This window comes from Loxodonta africana, chromosome 12, assembly GCF_030014295.1.
Source record: "Loxodonta africana isolate mLoxAfr1 chromosome 12, mLoxAfr1.hap2, whole genome shotgun sequence".
In the NCBI taxonomy this organism is placed as follows: Eukaryota; Metazoa; Chordata; class Mammalia; order Proboscidea; family Elephantidae; genus Loxodonta; species Loxodonta africana.
The window spans coordinates 87,675,823-87,693,719 of record NC_087353.1 but is presented as its reverse complement, the minus strand read 5'-3'; the positions used below and the strand labels follow the sequence as shown (position 1 = coordinate 87,693,719).

General features: G+C 41.9%; 1 protein-coding gene across 1 annotated transcript in view; it reads right to left on the bottom strand.

The window, feature by feature from the left end:
* Positions 1-243: 243 nt before the first annotated feature.
* ZKSCAN1 (zinc finger with KRAB and SCAN domains 1) overlaps positions 244-17,897 on the bottom strand; it is a 77,201-nt gene continuing 59,547 nt past the window's right edge. The window contains exons 3-4 of the mRNA XM_010601817.3: positions 17,694-17,886; positions 244-8,254 (exon numbers count right to left, since the gene is read on the bottom strand). Of these exons, the coding sequence (XP_010600119.1) occupies positions 7,419-8,254; positions 17,694-17,886 (1,029 nt within the window). The 3' untranslated portion in view covers positions 244-7,418. The remainder of the gene's footprint in view (positions 8,255-17,693; positions 17,887-17,897) is intronic.

The window sequence follows — 17,897 nt, the reverse complement described above, 5'->3', positions numbered from 1 at the left end:
CCTCTGATACATAGGCTGGAGCTTTTCTCAAAATGAACCCTAGGTATCTGTGCTGCTCAGGTCTGACAACACTAGAGTGTGAAGTTGTGAATTCAGTTCACCTAGTACTGAGCATTTACTGGGTGCCAGGCCCAGTGCTAGGCTTAGGAATACAATTATGAATAAGATGTAGTACCTGCCATCCAGGAGCATATGGTTTAGTAGGGAAGAGTTTCATAAACACACGTTTTCAATAATAGTAGGAGGTATAATAAGGATATGCAAAGAGAGAGGCACCTAACCTAGTTTAGGAGTTTAGGGAGTGGTCAGAGCTTGTCTTAGGCTGGGTTCTCTAGAGAAGCAAAACCAGTGAAGTGTGTGTGTATATATATAGAGAGAGAGAGAGACTGATTTATCTCAAGGAAATGGTTCACACGGTTGTAAAGGCTGGCAAGTCCCAAGTCTATGGGTCAGGCATCAAGCTGGAGGCTTCTCTTGACTCGTAGCTGCAGGGACTGACAAATCCAAATACAAGATTGGCAGGTAAGACAGCAGGCTGCTGGCTCATAGGCTGTGGAGGCTGATGAATCCCAAGATTGGCATGCAATACAGCAAGCTGCTGGCTCAAGTCTCAGGAACTGGAGGTTAGGTGATGATGAGCCAGATACAGAATCCAGAGTAAGTGAAAGTCAGCAAGCTTTGCCAGAACGTCCATATATATTGAATGTAGGCCATACCCCCAAGGAAACTCCCCTAGCAGATCTCATTATGGAGGTGATTACATTATGGAAGAGCAATCAGTCCAATGTCTGCCAAACCAGACAAGCTGACACATAACCATCACAGAGCTTTACTGAATGAAGAAATTCAGGACTTAAAATGTAACTTTTGGTACAGTGGTTAAGAGTTTTGCTGCTAACCAAAAGATGATCAGTTCGAGTCCACCAGTTCGAGTTCCTTGGAAACCCTATAGAGCAGTTCTACTCTGTCCTATAGGGTTGCTTTGAGTCGGAATCGACTTGATGGCAATGGTTTTTTTTTTTTTTTTAAGAAGACGACTAAACTCTTCGAACGAACTGTATGTTGTTCACTATTACATATGTTGTGCCTAGCATAATGCCTGGCACATAGGAAACATTTAATAAATATTGGCTGCATATTGAATGAACATGGAAATAGCTGTCCAGGAAATGGGGACTTTAGTTTGGAAGAAACTATGTGGACAAAACCAGATGAACTGTGTTGGAGGGTTGGGTTTCTGGAGCAGTTGAACCAAACAGAACAACCCCACATACAGGCTTCCTGAGAATTACAGCAGAAAGCACCATCAGGGTTCACATTACAGAAGGCAGATTTATGTGCCAAGATCAACAGAAGGTGAAGCTGTTCCTGAACCTACCAGATGGTTTGAATTGTGATTCTCTTGTATTACAGGCTAAACTTTGCACACTGTGCTGAGAAGAACCTGGTAGGTAAGAACTATACAGAAAAGGCTGGGGCCCAAGGAGAACGACATTTGGAAAAGAATTCAGTCCAAGTGAATTCAGTGCATTTCAGGAAGTACTTCGGACTTTCTATAAGGTTTAGGACATAGTTGCAAGCTTGAGGGATTCAGGAGTGAAACAAACCAACCCTGCATTCCAGAGCTTACTTGACAATCTCAGAAGGGTCAGTAGAAAGGTTATTTAAGTAATAACTATAGACATTTTCTTTAAAGGACTTTATTATAGGAGAAACTGAATGACATAAAGGACAATGTCTTCACCAATAGTTTTTCATCAAACTTAAGACACTTTCATATAGCAGTTTCTAGTTTTCAATTTTTGATAAAATGCCAAGAATATAAAGGATGACTCCATCAAGGTGTTTCTGGAGGGACTAAGCTAATAAGATCCAGGTGCATTGCTTTCTGGAGGCCTAACCCAAGGTAAGACACAACCTTCAAGGCCTGAACCAGTGGAGACAAGTGTGTACACACATCCGTGAGTCATATATAACCTGTATACACAGATAACCACACAGGTACAAATACATATTGTATTAGTTTCTAGGACTACCGATATACAAACTGGGTGGCTTATAAGAACAGAAACTTATTGTCTCACAGTTCTGGATGTTAGAAGTCCAAATGAACAAGTTTGCCAGGCCATCATCCCTCCGAAGTCTTTAAAGGAAGATCCTTTCATTTCTCCCAGCTTCTTGTAGCTCAGGTGTTTCTTGGCTTGTAGACACATCTTTACGTGGCCATGTTCCTGTTTCATTCTCTGTGTTTCTTTTCCTCTTTTCTAAGAACACCACTCAAATAGGACTAGGATGCACTCTAGTACGACCTCATGTTAACTGTTAACATCTTCAAAGACCCTTTTTTCAAACAAAGTCATGTTCACAGATACTAGGAGTTAGGAATTCAACGTATCTTCTGGGGGAGACACGATTGAGTCCATAACACATACACTCACATAGATACATAAAATCATTTGATTAGAAAAATGTTTATGGACCAGGGCATAGCCCTGTGATGGGGGCTGAAGTTAAAAGATGAATAACACATGATTCCTGTTCTGAATGGTATCAGTCCTTCTATGTTCCATTTCATTTTTGGACAACTTCCAGTTTTCCTAGATTCATACTTCATACATTTCACGTTTTGATTATTAATGGATGTTTGCAGCTGTTTCTTGAGGTGTGCCACATCAGCAAATGTAGGTCCCAAACGCTTTATTCCATCCACATCATTAAGGTCAACTTTACTTCGAGGCATCTCTTCCCCAGTCATATTTTGAGTGCCTTTCAACCTCAGGGGCTCATCTTCCGGTAGTATATCAGAAAATGTTTCACTACTATTCATAAGGTTTTCACTGGCTACTATTTTTTTAGAAGTAGATTGCCAGGTTCTTCTACCTAGTTTGTCTTTGTCTGGAAGCTCCTCTGAACCCTGTCTACCAAGAGTGACCCTGATGTTATTTGAAATACTGGTGGCATAATTTCCAGCATCATAGCAACACACAAGCCACCACAGTACAACAAACTGACAGATGAATGATGGTCTACACAAATACCTTTGCAGAAACACTCAGTGTTTGATTAAATGACTGGGTATTATAGCCTAGCCAAGTGGACACATAAAAACTAACCATCACTCCAGACTTCCCCATTTATTACATGTTCCATTGAAGGTCCCCAGTAAAACTGAGATTGTTGCTATAGGGCACCCAGCTCAATAATGCAGCTCTTATTGGCTTTTTCTCCTCTGACCCCCCTCCTCCGACCCTGCACCCCTGCTTCCTGGGATCGCATCCCTGATCCCTAAATAAACTATCTGGTCCCAAGCCCTTGTCCTAGCCTCTACTTTAAGGGAAACCTAAACTATGACAGTTGGTATTAGTAGTGTCCCTATCAAGTAGAGCCTAGAAAGTGGAATATCAGATATTTTGGGACTGTGTTACTCACTGGTCACAAAGTAAAAAAGGAGTCTGCTAAGAAGTGTGGTGGCCATAACCCGTGGCATGCTATAGCATGGAAATTAAGATCCTCACTAGTGGTAGCAAGGGATGTGGTACGTCTAGAAGGGGAAGCACTAGTTTATATTGTAGGTCTACAGCCTGAACATTATTAGAGCAGTGGTAATTATAGGAACTGTAGAGTCTCTCTCAGGAGTTTTGAAGGAGGAGGATAGGCTCGGGTCAGCCAACTATCAATTCAGGGCCTGTGAAAGCCAGAAGTCCTCCACAGCAGTGTTTAGAGAGCTTCATCTTCTGCAGCACAGAGCAGGCTGGGTTGAAAATCAGACCCAGAATTTAATTGCAAGGGTGGCAGAACTGCAAAGGTGGATAAATGCAAAGCCTCACCAAGACATTCATGCTAAAATTTAGGATCTTGATTGGGAAAGATTGAGATTCTGATATATGTGATATTTGGGTAGGTGTGCTTGAAAACCTTGGGTTCCAAGGCCTCCTGAGCCCTCCGGCCTAGCAAAAGCATCCCCCTCCCTCTTGCTAGAGAAGAGTTACCTCCTTTTGCTTGGAGACCATGCAAATATCTCACTTGAGGCACATCTCTCTCAAGATAATGCTTGTCCACCTCAAAATCTGTCCCCACTTCCCCTCAATACACAGAAACCAATTAGCTAAGGACAAGTTTCAGCATGGCCTCAGGGGGAAATATTGTCACTGGTCCAAGAGAAAATGGCTTACTCACTTAAAGTGTTGCAGAACCTGGCTAAAGTTACTGGTAGGAAACAGAGAACGTATGCAGCAGTAGATCCTGAGGTACAGGACTTGGGATACAGTGGTGGTAGTGTGCTAAATATAAAGCTGGGATAGCGGAGAGAGAACTGACATAGGAGCATTCTCCCATGCCTCAGGTTTTAGTGTCCTGACAAGGACACCTGGAGAAACGCTGTGGCAGGGAGGGCCTTCAAAGATGTCAACATCCTAATTCCCAAAAGCTGTGATTATGTTAGGTTACATGACAAAGAGAAATTAAGGTTGTTAATCAGGTGACTCTGAAATGGAAGATTATCCAGGTGGTCCAATATAATCATAAAACCAAAAAACCAAACCCATCAAGCCGATTCTGAGTTAACAGCAGCCCTGTAGGACAGAGGAGAACTACCCCATAAGGTTTCTAACGCTGTGAATCTTTAAGGAAGCAGACTGTCACATCTTTGTCCCAAGGATATGATCACAAGGGTCCTTAAAAGTGGAAGAGGGAAGCAGAAGAAGAGTCAGAAATGTTAGTATTTAAGAATGGTCAGAGGGATGCAACATTGCTAGCTTTTAAGACAGAGGCAAGGATACAGCCAAAGAATGTGGGCAGCTTCTAAAATGTAGAAAAGGCAAGGAAACAAATTATCTTCAAGAGCCTCCAAAAAGGAATGCAGCCCTGCCACCACCTTGATTTCAGCCCAATGAGACCTACGCCGAAATTCTAACCTACAGAACTGTAAGGCAATATATTTTCACTATTTTAAGCCTCCAAGTGTGTGGTAATTTGTCACAGCAGCAATAGAAAATACACAGTCCTAATACACTTCCAGGATAGCTCATTAAACCCTGGGCATTAATGACAACCTATAGTAAATGAAGTAATGATGCTGGAACCATTTAGCAGAGTATTGACAAAGGGGTCAGCTGTTTGTCCATCATGATTTGACTATTATCAGATCCATCAAGTCATTAGGTTAAGTGGACACAGCAACAGTCCACTACTACTACCTCTACAAAGGCCCAGGCACGAGCAGGCCCAGAAGTAACAAGCAGGAGGCCTAGACCCCTATGTCACCTACCTTTGTTGCACTGATGCCTCTCCCTCTGCTCTTATCTATAGACTCATGGAAGGTTCCCTTTCACCAGTTGATAAAGGAAGAAACAACTAAGGTCTGTTGTCATTTAGTTTGATGTCGGTATGAGCCAAAAATGCATTGTTTCACTATGGCCCCACTCGGGAGTGGTCCTAAAGGCCGGTGTGAGGGGAAATCCAGTGGGCAGAGCTGCAAGCAGTATATTGGTAACCAACTTTGTATGGAGGCAGAAGTGGCCTAATGTAAAGATTTCATGGATGGGGCTGTGGCAGGAGCTGGACTAGATAGACGGAAAGAATAAAGCTGAAATCTTGAGCTAAGAAGACAACTGAAACGACTTCAGTTCCTGGATGAACCTATGGGATTTTTGTGTCTTAGATCAATGCCCATCAGAAAGCAGCCACTGCAGAGGTGGTACTCAAAAGGTAGGTGGGCAGGAAGATAAGGGGCAGCGCATACCTGGGACCCATCCATCTCTCACCGGAACAGGAGCAGGCATGTAATCTGGAGCAGCAGCAGCATGGGCACTGCAGACAAAAATAATGAGCTGCTGCCTAGTTACTAAATTTTCTGTGGGCCTTAACCATGGTTAACATACAAACAGGATGTGTTATTTGCTGCTATTCAGTTGTCCAACTCATGGTGACCCCATGCACAATGGAAAGGAGGCCTGATTGGCTGCAGATCAAACTGTTGTGATCCAGTTTTCTCTGGCTGATTTTCAGATCGCCAGGCCTTGCTTCCTAGTCCATCTTGTCTGGAAACCCCACTGAAACCTCTTTAGCATCACAGAATACACAAACCTCCACTGACAAGATGGGTGGTGGCTGCACGTGAACTACACTGGCTGCGAATTGAACCTGGGTCTCCCGTATGGAAGGTGAGAATTCTACTACTGAAGCACCAACGCTTCATACAAACAGGAGAGTTCAACATGAGATATATGGAGTTGAAGGTGCTGCAGGACTTCCAGATGTTTAGTAAGCAGGTGAACAGATTCTTGTTCAGTAACGCCTTCCCTACATGTAACCGGTTTGCATACGGAGGCATTACCTGTGGCCGGCCTCATCTGCTCCCAGGAGGATGGCATACGGGGCAACTTCCAGAGCTCGGCACTGGTACTAGATATGAAACCTTCTTGCTGTACCTAACCCTGGTATTTCCGTGAATACTAACCAGAGGTGAAGAAATTGTCATAATTTGAAGATCAGCAAGTCATAGGAGGAGTTAAGTCACTGGGTTTCTAGGCAACAAGGGGACCTACTAGCCAAAAGTCATTTTAAAGTAGAAAAAAATGGAAGCATCTTAAGACATCAAAGAGACTGTAGATGGGTGTGTGGGGGGGGAGTTTGTAAGGGTATCATACTGTATATTACCTTGTGGAGGTTGTACACAGGGTCGCTATAAGTCGGAACCGACTCAACGGCACCTAACCACCACCACCTTGTGGAGTTTCAGAAGAAAGCTTCTTGGGGGGAGTCAGATTTTCAGCCCTTGGCATAGACTGAGATACCCATGAGGCCCAATAATGAAAAAATGTGCTCAGTGTGCAGAAAAAAAGCAGTGTGGACCAAGAGGCATCTACTACACAGTCTCCCTCAACTCCCTAACACACACATTTACGAATACTAAAATCTCTATCCCAAATCTACGTTTTCTAAAAGCTAAACCAGTATGAATTTTCTCTCTATATAATAGTGTTCAATAATCAACCTATATTTATTATAATAGTCTTGAGGCATTACAAGATGTTATACATTTATTCTAAGATCAGATTAAATTGTGTTTGATGTGACTCAATTCTTTCAAAATCCAAACTCATGTATACATGTTCAAAATGTAAAACAAGTTATTGGTCACAACGTTTCCCCTTTAGATACATTTGGCACGTACCAGTTTAACTATACAAAAGGCAATACCACTATGGTTTACTGGGAGCTGAGGTATGCCAAGTGAGGAACCCACTGAGGCTCTCTGAAAGATGTCCTACTGTTCCAAGGTTAAGCTCTCACTCCTCAGGCACTCCTTGAGGCTGAGTGGAAGCAAAATCCACCACCACAGTTTATATTGCAATTACTGAGTTTCTCCCTAGCATTCATATTCTAAAAAAACAAACAAAAAGGCACATACTTGACCATTATGGTACTTCTTCTCCAGTGTGGACTCTCAGATGTTTGGAAAGATTTGACTTACTACAGAAGGCTTTCCCACAATTTTTACACCAATACGGCTTTTCCCCAGTATGGATTCTATGGTGTTTATTAAAATTTGAGCTGTGGTTGAAGGCTCTACCACATTCCTTACATTTATATGGCTTCTCTCCAGTGTGGAGTCTCTGATGTGAACTAAGACCTGCATGCTGACTAAAGCTCTTCCCACATTCGTTACACTGATAAGGCTTCTCCCCAGTGTGTGTTCGATAATGGCGAGTGAGGCTGGCTTTACCACTAAAAGACTTTCCACAGTCTTTACACTGATATGGTGCCTCTCCAGTGTGACTTCTCTGATGTTTAAGGAGATCTGAACTCTGACTGAAGGCTTTTCCACACTTGCCACAGTCATAGGGTCGGTCCACCATGTGTGTTCTGTAATGAAGGGTAAGGTTTGAACTGTGGCTGAAAGCTCTCCCACATTTGGTGCATACATAAGGTTTCTCCCCAGTGTGTATTCTCCGGTGTTTAGTAAGATTTGAGCTATTACTAAAGGCTTTTCCACACTCGGCACATATATAACGTTTCTCTCTCATGGTCAGGTTAATAGGAATTAACTTTCTGACTTTCTTGGAACCTTGGAGAGGAGATTTTGTTCCTCTTTCCCTTTCATGGTTTACCCGTTGCCTTTCTAACCTGGCCTCATATTTATTATCGACAACCATGGTAATAATATCCCTTTGGAATCCTTCTGTATTAGAGTCTTCCTCAGAACTTTGCTGCTTATCTGTTGATTCCTCATGCTGGGTGTTCGATTCATAATCTGAAATAATAAATAGGATAAGGATATGTCAGTTTCCTGTTCTGAAGAAAAACCTGCTGAAGGAGAAATAGGGCCATCACGTGAAACCAATGAATTCTGAAGCATGATTAAGTACAAGCTCTGTGTGAGGTCACAATATCCCAACTGAAGTACATAAACCGGCATCTAATCTAGTTCACAATACTGGATTTTCACATAAGCTTCTGCCAGAAGTCATGATGATATGATGAGCATACTGCTTTTCTGCCAGGACGATATCTTCATATACAGAGTGCGATAAGGCAGAGCAAGCATGTTAAGACAGCAGCAAAGTACATGGATGACGCTTAGGCAGAAAGAAACAAAAATGACCGATAAAAGGTCAAAGCTGGTTAAGGAAAATGAAAAGGTAATTGAGGGACAAGAGGCCGAGTGGCAAACTCCTTCACAAAACACAAATTTCCACAGAAGCTAAGGAGAAAAGCAAAAGAAAACATTCAGTCCACTTATAATCATTCTAGTGCCAGGTCCCTACTGATCGAATGAAAGCATGCAACCCCTTTGAGGGTTTAACTTACATTTGGCTGTGTCTTTAATAAGTTCCTTTAGTTGTAAACTTAGTTTTAACTGTTGAACTCAAATTAGTTGTAACTGTTGAGCTCAGATTTAACCAGTATATCTCTTTTAAAGCATTTCAACAGGCAATCACACTTAAGATTTCATCCACATGCGTGGAAACGGGGAGTAAGGGCAATCTGGAAAGATGGGCTCCCTCAGAGAACTGTTATCCCTCCAAGAATACAGAAGCTTCAGCCAACACTGTACGTTCCTTCTCAGTCCAGTTTTCCCTTGTCCAAGGAACTTCCTTGTCCCTCTGCTTATAATCACGACCGGTCCTGGGCCACCTTTATGATTGTCAGTGTGTTGAGTCCACTGTTGTGGCTACTGTGTCACATCATCTCACTGAGGGCCTTGTTTTCGCTGACCTACTTTACCAAACATATTTTTTGGTCTTTCTGATGACGTATCTAAGGTAAGGGAGCTAGTGTCGCCATCCTCAATTCTAAAGAGTATTTCTTCCAAGATGATTTGTTCATTCTCGACAGTCCACAGTACATTCAATACCCTTTGACAATACTGCAACACGAATGCATCAATTCTTCTTTTTTCACTGTCCAGCTTTCACATGCTTATGAGGCGACTAAATAGACCATGGCACCTTAGCCATCAAAGTGGCATCTCTGCTTTTTAAAACTTTAAAAAGGTCTTTGCAGATTTGCCCAGTGCAATATGTTGTTGATTTCTTGACTGCTGCTTCCATGGATGATGACTGTGGGTCCAAGTGGAATGAAATAACTGGCAACTTGAATTTTTCTCCATTTATCATGATGTTGTTGATCATTCTAGCTGTGAGGATTTTTGTTTTCTTCGCATTCAGGCATATCCATACTGAAGGCTGTAGTATTTGACCACCAGTAAGAGCTTCAAGTCTTCTGCATTTATAGCAAGCAAAGTTGTGTCATTTGCATATTATAGGTTGTAATGAGTCTCCAGTTATCTAATTATCCTGTCTTAGTTTATCTAGTGCTGCTATAATAGGACTACCACAAGTAGATGGCTTTAACAAAGAGAAATCTATTCTCTCACAGTCCTATTTCAGGGTGCTGGCTCCAGGGGAAGGCCTTCTCTCTCAGTCAGCTCTGGGGGAAAGTCGTCATCACTTGTCCCCTGGTCTAGGAGCTTCTCAGTGGAGGACCTCAAGTCGAAAGGATGTGCTCCCTTCCTGGTTCTTCATTCTTGGTGGTAGGAAGTTCCCCATCTCTCTGCTGGCTTCTCTCTTTTTTTTATCGCAAAAGAGATTGATTCAAGATACAACCTGATCTTGTATTGAGTCCTGCCTCATTAACATCATAGAAGTAGAATTTACAACACACAGGAAAATCACATCAAATTACAAAATGGTAGACAATCACAATACTGGGAATCATGGCCTAGCCAGGGTGACATATATTTTTCAGGGACACAATTTAATCCACAACATCACACACGTTGGCCCCCCAAAATTCATGTCCTTGCCACATGTAAAACAATTCACCCCATTATATCATAGTAAAAGTCTTAAATCAACTCCAAGTCCAAAATTCAAAAATTCCTCTTCATCTATGAAATCCAGAATACAAGTAATCTTCTTCCAAAATACAATGGTGGGACAGGCACAAGGTAGATATTTCCACTACAAATGGCAGAATTTGGAGAAAAGAACAGATAACAGGCACCAAACAAGTCAGCAGAACACATTACATTAGCTCTCAAGGCTTGAAAATAATCCTCTGTTCTCTGAGACCATTTAGGCAATGGCCCTGCCCTCCAGACTCTGTTGTTGACCACACTCCCTGGATTCTGGGTGGAGGTCTCTGAGCCCTGGACTTCAGCTCTGCCTTCCAAAAGCTGAACTGCTTACTCATCTATGCCGAGAAATTTGGAAGACAGCCATCTGGCCAACTGGCTGGAAGAGATCCATATTTGTATTCATTCCAAAGAAAGGAGATCCAACAGAACGCGGAAATTATTGAACAAGATCATTAATATCACACGCAAGTAAAATTTTGCTGAAGATCATTCAAAAGCAGTTATAGCAGTATGTATTGACAGGAAACTGCCAGAAATTCAAGCTGGATTCAGAAGAGAGCATGGAACAAGGGATACCATTGCTGATGGCAGATGGACCATGGCTAAAAGCAGAGAATACCAGAAAGATGTTTACCTGTATTTTATTGACTAGGCAAAGGCATTTGACTGTGTGGATCATAACAAATTAGGGGATAATACTGCAAAGAACGGGGAATTCCAGAACAATTTTTTTTTTTTTTGGTGCTCAAGAAGAACCTGTACTTAGACAAAGAGCCCATCATTCGAACAAAACAAGGGGATACTGCATGGTTTAAAATCAGGAAAGGTGTGTGTCGGGGTTGTATTCTTTCACCATACTTATTCAATCTGTATGCAGAGCAAATAACCCGAGAAGCTGGACTACATGAAGAAGAATGCAGCATCAGGACTGGAGGAAGACTCATTAACAACCTGCAATACGCAAACAAAATCTTGCTTGCTGAGAGCAAAGAGGACCTGAAGCACTTACTAATGAAGATCAGAGACCACAGCCTCCAGTATGGATTATACCTCAACATAAAGATAACAGAAATCCTCACAACTGAACCAATAAACAACATCATGATAAACAGAGAATATACTGAAGTTATGAGGATTTCATCTTCTTGGATCCACCATCAACACCCACAGAAGCAGTAGCCAAGAAATCAGATGACGTACTGCATCAGGCAAATCTGCTGCAAAAGACCTCTTTGAAGTGTTAAAAAGCAAAGATGTCACTTTAAGAACTAAGGTGCACCTGACCCAATCCATGGTGTTCTCAATCACCTCACATGCATGCGAAAGCTGGACAATGAAGACTGAAGAAGAATTGATGCCTTTTAATTATGGTGCTGGCAAAGAAGACTGAATATACCATGGACTGCCAGAAGAATGAACAAATCTGTCTTGGAAGAAGTACAGCCAGAAGGCTCCTTAGAAGGATGGGCAAGATTTTGTCTCAAGTACTTTGGACACGGGATCAGTCCCTGGAGAAGGATGTCATGCTTGGTAAAGCAGAGGGTCAAGGGAAGAAAGGGAGACCCTCAACAAGATGGATTGACACAGTGACTGGAATGACAGGCTCAAGCATAGCAAGGACTGAGAATGGCACACGATGACTAGGCAGTGTTTTCTTCTGTTGTACATAGGGTCACTATGAGTTGGAACCGACTTGATGGCACCTAACGACAACAGGCTGAAGAGTAGAAGACAAGCCCAAGCAGAATACTGTTTATGTATATTAACATGAAAACAATCCAAATATATTCTAATATTTAATTAGGTTCTGCAATCTGCAAAGATGAATTTTTTAATACAGACATGAACTAGAGACTACTTCTATCGCAAGATATACTGTGGTCATATTGCTTCAATTTGGAATTCATGAGGGGAGAGCACATAGGAAATCCAAGTGTGACAGTTTAAATTGGGAAAACAATAGAAGGCAGTGAGGAATACCATTAATTTATCAAGATTACAATTTCACAAAGACTCTGTGAACTCGTTTAAGGAGAAAACCCTGCATTCCTCAGTGGGCAGACTCTCCTATAGATTTATAAGCCCTTAAATGATAGAGTGGGGCCCTGGTGGCATAGTAGTTAAGACCTCAGCTGCTAACCAAAAGGTCAGCAGTTCAAATCTACCAGCCTTTCCTTGGAAACCCTATGGGGCAGTTCTACTCTGTTCTGTAGGGTCGTTAGGAGTTGGAGTATTATAATGAAATGTGCAAAAACCTGTTGATAGAAAACCAAAAGTGAAGAACACACTCAGCATCTCTCAAGCTGAAGAAAAAATTCAAGCCTCAAGTTGTAATTTTGAAGGATTCTATGGAGGAAAATATTAAATGATGCAGGAAACATCAATAGAAGATGGAAGGAATACAGAATCACTACCAAAAAGAATCGGTTGACATTCAACCATTCCAGGAGGTTGTACATGATGACGAACATCTGATGGAAGAGGTCCATGCTAAAGGCAATGGCAAAAAAGAAGGCCTCAGGAATTAACAGAATACCAGTTGAGTTGTTGTTGTTGTTATGTGCCTCCGAGTTGGTTCCAACACATAGTGATCCTATGTACAACAGAACAAAACACTGTCCCGTCCTGCGCCATTCTCACAATCGTTGTCATGCTTGACCCCATTGTTGCAGCCACTGTGTCAATCCATCTCATTGAGAGTCTTCTTTTTCCCTGACCCTCTACTTTACCAAGCATGATGTCCTTCTCTAGGGACTGATCCCTTCTGGTAACATGTACAAAGTATGTGAGACACAGTCTCACCATCTTTCCTTCTAAGGAGCATTCTGGTTGTACTTCTTCCAAGACAGATTTGTTCATTCTTTTGGTACTCCATGGTATACTCAATATTCTTTGCCAACACCACAATTCAAGGGCATCATCAGTTCTTTTGTCTTCCTCATCCATTGTCCAGCTTTCCTGTGCACATGAGGCAATTGAAAAAACAATGGCTTGGGTCAGGTGCACCTAAAGTCTTGAAGGTGACATCTTTGCTTTTCAACACTTTAAAGAGGTCTTTTGCAGCAGATTTGCCCAATGCAATGCGTCTTTGGATTTCTTGACAGCTGCTTCCATGGGTGTTGACCGTAGATCCAAGCAAAATGAGATCCTTGACAACTTCAATCTTTTCTCCTTTTATCTTGATGTTGCTTGCTGGTTCAGTTGTGAGGATTTTTGTTTTACGTAGAGGTGTAATCTATATCGAAGGCTATGGTCTTTGATCTTCATCAGTAAGTGCTTCAAATCCTCTTCACTTTCAGCAAATAAGGATGTGTCATCTGCATAACACACAGCATTAATGAGTCTTCCTCCAACCCTGATGCCCCATTCTTCTTCATACAGTCCAGCTTCTCAGATTACTTGCTCAGTACACAGACTGAATAGGTTTGGTGAAAGGATACAACACTGACGCACACCTTTCCTGACTTTAAACCACACAGTATCCCCTTATTCTACTGGAACTACTGCCTCTTAATCTATGTACTGGTTCCTCATGAGCACAGTTAAGTGTTCTGGAATTCCCATCCTTGCAATGTTATCCATAGTTTGTTATGATGCACACAGCTGAATGCCTTTGCAGAATCAATAAAACACAGGTAAACATCTTTCTGGTATTCTCTGCTTTCAGCCAGGATCCATCTGACATCACCAATGCTATCCCTGGTTCCACGTCCTCTTCTGAATCTGGCTTGAATTTCTGGCAATTCCCTGTTGATATACTGCTGTAGCCACTTCTGAATGATCTTCAGCAAAATTTTACTTGTGTGTGATATTAATGATATTGTTTGATAATTTCTGCATTCGGTTGAATCACTTCTGGGAATAGGCATAAATACGGGTCTCTTCTAGTTGACTGGCCAGGTAACTGTCTTCCAAGTTTCTTGGTGTAGACGACTGAGCACTTGTATTGTATCCCTGTGCTGGTGGGCTCATTTCTTTCTATATATACTCTGAAACCTGTGAGAGCCAGAAGTCAACGGGACTGCCTTGTTTTTCCGGGTCTCACAAGTTTTCCACCTTAGACAGGGTGCAGCCTTACCACTTTTCTATGGCTCATTTCAATGAAAAAATTTCAGTTTTTCTTCTCTAACAGGTTTCTGCAGTACGTCTTTCTTCACTAAGCCTTTTGAAGGCCCTGGATCTATGCAAAGCTTTCAGTGCCAACTTCCTTTTCCTCAGGTGGGTCCAAGAACCTCACCTTTTGTCCCCCACCTGAATCCTAAAACCCAAGACCCTATTTTTGGCTCTGAAAACCCTTCCTCCCCACCCTCCCTTTCATGTAGTACTGCCAAGTGTCTATGACAAGGAAAATGGAAAATAAAGCTGACTATATACACCTTTGGCTACTGTATTTTTACACAAATAACGTGCACGTTATACATTTCTGCAAACCGTGCAACCTCCCCCACATTTTCATAAGCACGCTACACCAATATTTTTTTACATGCTCCTGACTTCGATTTCCATTTTTTTTTTCTGTCCAATGGATTTAATGTTACCAGGACAAAACTGATCTCATGGAAACTTCATTTAAGGTAGGCTATTTTCCTAAACCAAGCGCAACCAATGGAGAACTGAATGGGCTCGTGATGGAAATGGAACGCCATATTGAAACTGAAGAGCACGGATGCACGAAAAAATAGAAATGAGTAAGAAATGATCTGAGGCCTAAAACTGTAAGATGCTGTTTGTACTGTGTTTTACTGCTTTCATAAATCTTAAACTGTAACGTAATTTTTGATAATCCGTATCTTTGAAATCAACAAATAAAAGCCACCAGAAAAAATTGTGTTTTTTATCTTAAAACAGGCCATTTTAGTTTACTCATTCATTATCTTCCTCATCATCTGACTCCCGGAGCCCTTCAAAGTTGACCATCTTTTGCCCCGAGCCATCTGGAAGTTGCTGGCCTTCAGTGGTTCTCCTTCTCACAGAAAGGCTGTTCCTTTTGATAAATTCAGAAATCCCGCTGAAACCCACCTTGAAATCTGGGATTCTTCTTTCATTTGCTAGAAGCTTTGTTTTGATCTGCGTTGTGACAGTAAAGACAGCTTGATTTTGTCACTGTTGAGAATTCACTCTTTCAAGTCATTCTCCAACTCAGGCCATTTCGCTTTGGGCCCACAAGGTGCACGTTTCGCGGATTCACTTTCTCCAGCTCCTTTTTCTCCTTTCTCCTTTTGCAAACAGACAACTCTGCAACCTCAAACACTCTTCCTGTCACTCTGTTGCTTGTTTCTTCTGCCCTCAAAACGACTTTCAGGTCGAAGTCTGTGGTGCAGGACTTGTGTTTAATTATTGCCATGACCATAAAGGGTTCTAAGATTTACATCTAAAAACTAAAAAAATGTGCGAAATGTAATTGATAACTGGCTGGTTCTACTGGAGATCACAAAATTCAAATGTGAGGTGTACAAGAAGCCAGAGTCTTTTATATGCCCATCAAGCATTTGACTAAGGTGACTTGCGATTGTTGATCGAAGACACTGATACTAAGAAGACATAATTAGACTATAAAATAAGCAAACCTAACACAGCTTAATGGCTTCACTTAACATGATCTGATAAGGTTTTCCCATTTAAGTGCTGAGCCAAGAGCCATCGTATATCAGTTTTGCTTTGTTTACTCCTCCAATTAATAGCCAGAGTTGGAATTTGACATACATTGAATTGAGATTCCTACCGATAGCTATTTGATGCTGTTTATGCCAGTTCAGGCTTCACCTTGTCTATGCTTCCAACTGATAGCACGTGATTTATGGACAGGCTTCAGTGGGTTCGAGGTTCGGATTGATGACTCAAAAGTGACAGGGATGTAATTATCAACTCAAACCAACAGAAACAACGGTTTCATCAGTTATTTTCCAATTACGGGCACTGCCAAGCTCGATCCACGGCTTCTTGACCACGGCTTATACCTTTATTACACAAATATGACCAAAAGTGGAAATCCTGGTGGCGTAGTGGTTAAGCGCTATGTCTGCTAACCAGAAGGTTGGTAGTTTTTGGACTACTGAATGAGGGTGAATGAGGCAGGAATTCACTTCTGGAAATGTCAAGAGACAGACAGCATATGCGTGGGTGCACCATACCAGAACTTTTCCGTATAAGTTTACCATTTCCATGCGTTATATGTGTGTCCATGTTGTTTATGCGGGTGTGCTATTAGCAGAAAAACATGGTATTTTTATCTTTAATTACTCTGATAACTCCAGGGAAGTGACAACTGCCTGGAGAGGAGTACTGACATTAACAATCATAAAAAGTGAAGAATTTAGCTAACAGTTTAATTTTTCTCTCTCCCTCCCTTAAGAATGTCATTTTTAACAGGGTTCAAAATCTTATTTCAAAGATGGAATTTCATGTGTTTGGGACACAGTAAGTGTCTGGGGCCAAGGACCACACCCATGAAATCACACCATACACATAAATAGTGGCCTACTCCACCTAATATTTAAGTAAAGTCTTGGTTTGAAACTATCAGGTAAATGTAGGTATATTTGAAACCAGCAATATAAAATAACAAAGGGGATTATCACTTATGGCTTCTGAGACTGTTCTGTAAACTATGATTGTGGAAATTCAAGCTGGGGAGTATAATTACCCTAATATAACCTTGACTTCTGAAAAATGTCTGCCTCTTTCCATTGCTTCAGAAAGGCTGCCTGATTATTCTCCATCTGTGCTTCCAGATCCACTCCCTGCCCTGTTCTGTGCCCCAGGAGGTTGACCCTAAGGGCTGCATTATTTTATTTCTCTTGCCCTCTAGCTTCCAGTTGGGTCTGCCAATGGTAAGCACCAGCAGAAGATCTAAGGGCAGGAAGAGGGTGAAGTCAGGGTATTTATTCACTATGCTCTCTCCCCACCCGACTGCAGGGCCTATAACCACAGCTCCTATCAAGTAATTCCTCTCTCATGGCAATAACTCACACCTGGTTTGGGTAAGAGATTTCCCCTCTTATCTCTTTAAGTTCATGGATAGTAACAGCTTTTCAGCGTTGTCTGGGTGCAGCGCCATCCCTTACTGGTTCACTTAATCTGCCCACACCTCTGTAAACAGTCCCCTCATTAAACACACTTCAACTGCCCCTTTAAGAGTGTGTCATTTGTTTCCATGCTAGGACTCTGACTCAGACAGATGTACCCGAAGGGGAGAGGGAACTATTTCTGCCTTTAGCCAGACCACCCAAGTTAGTCTAGGTAATCACCTCACAACCAGTAATGATGAATTACTGTTTCTTCAACCAGACAAGCCCAGGGCATGAGGGGCAGCCTGACAGATGGTTCCTACCTTGGATCTTTCTTAGATCTTGGGTGAAATCTTGCTTCTCATCAATCTCTTCGATATGTAGAGGCTCCCAAGATTCATATTTGTTCCTGGTCTCCAAAAGCTGTGGCTGTATGCTGCTCAGAGATTCTTTTGATGTTCCTGAAGATGACATCTTCTCCCACAGCTGTCTCTGTTCATTTGGAGGAGTTGAGACCTAGAAACAAT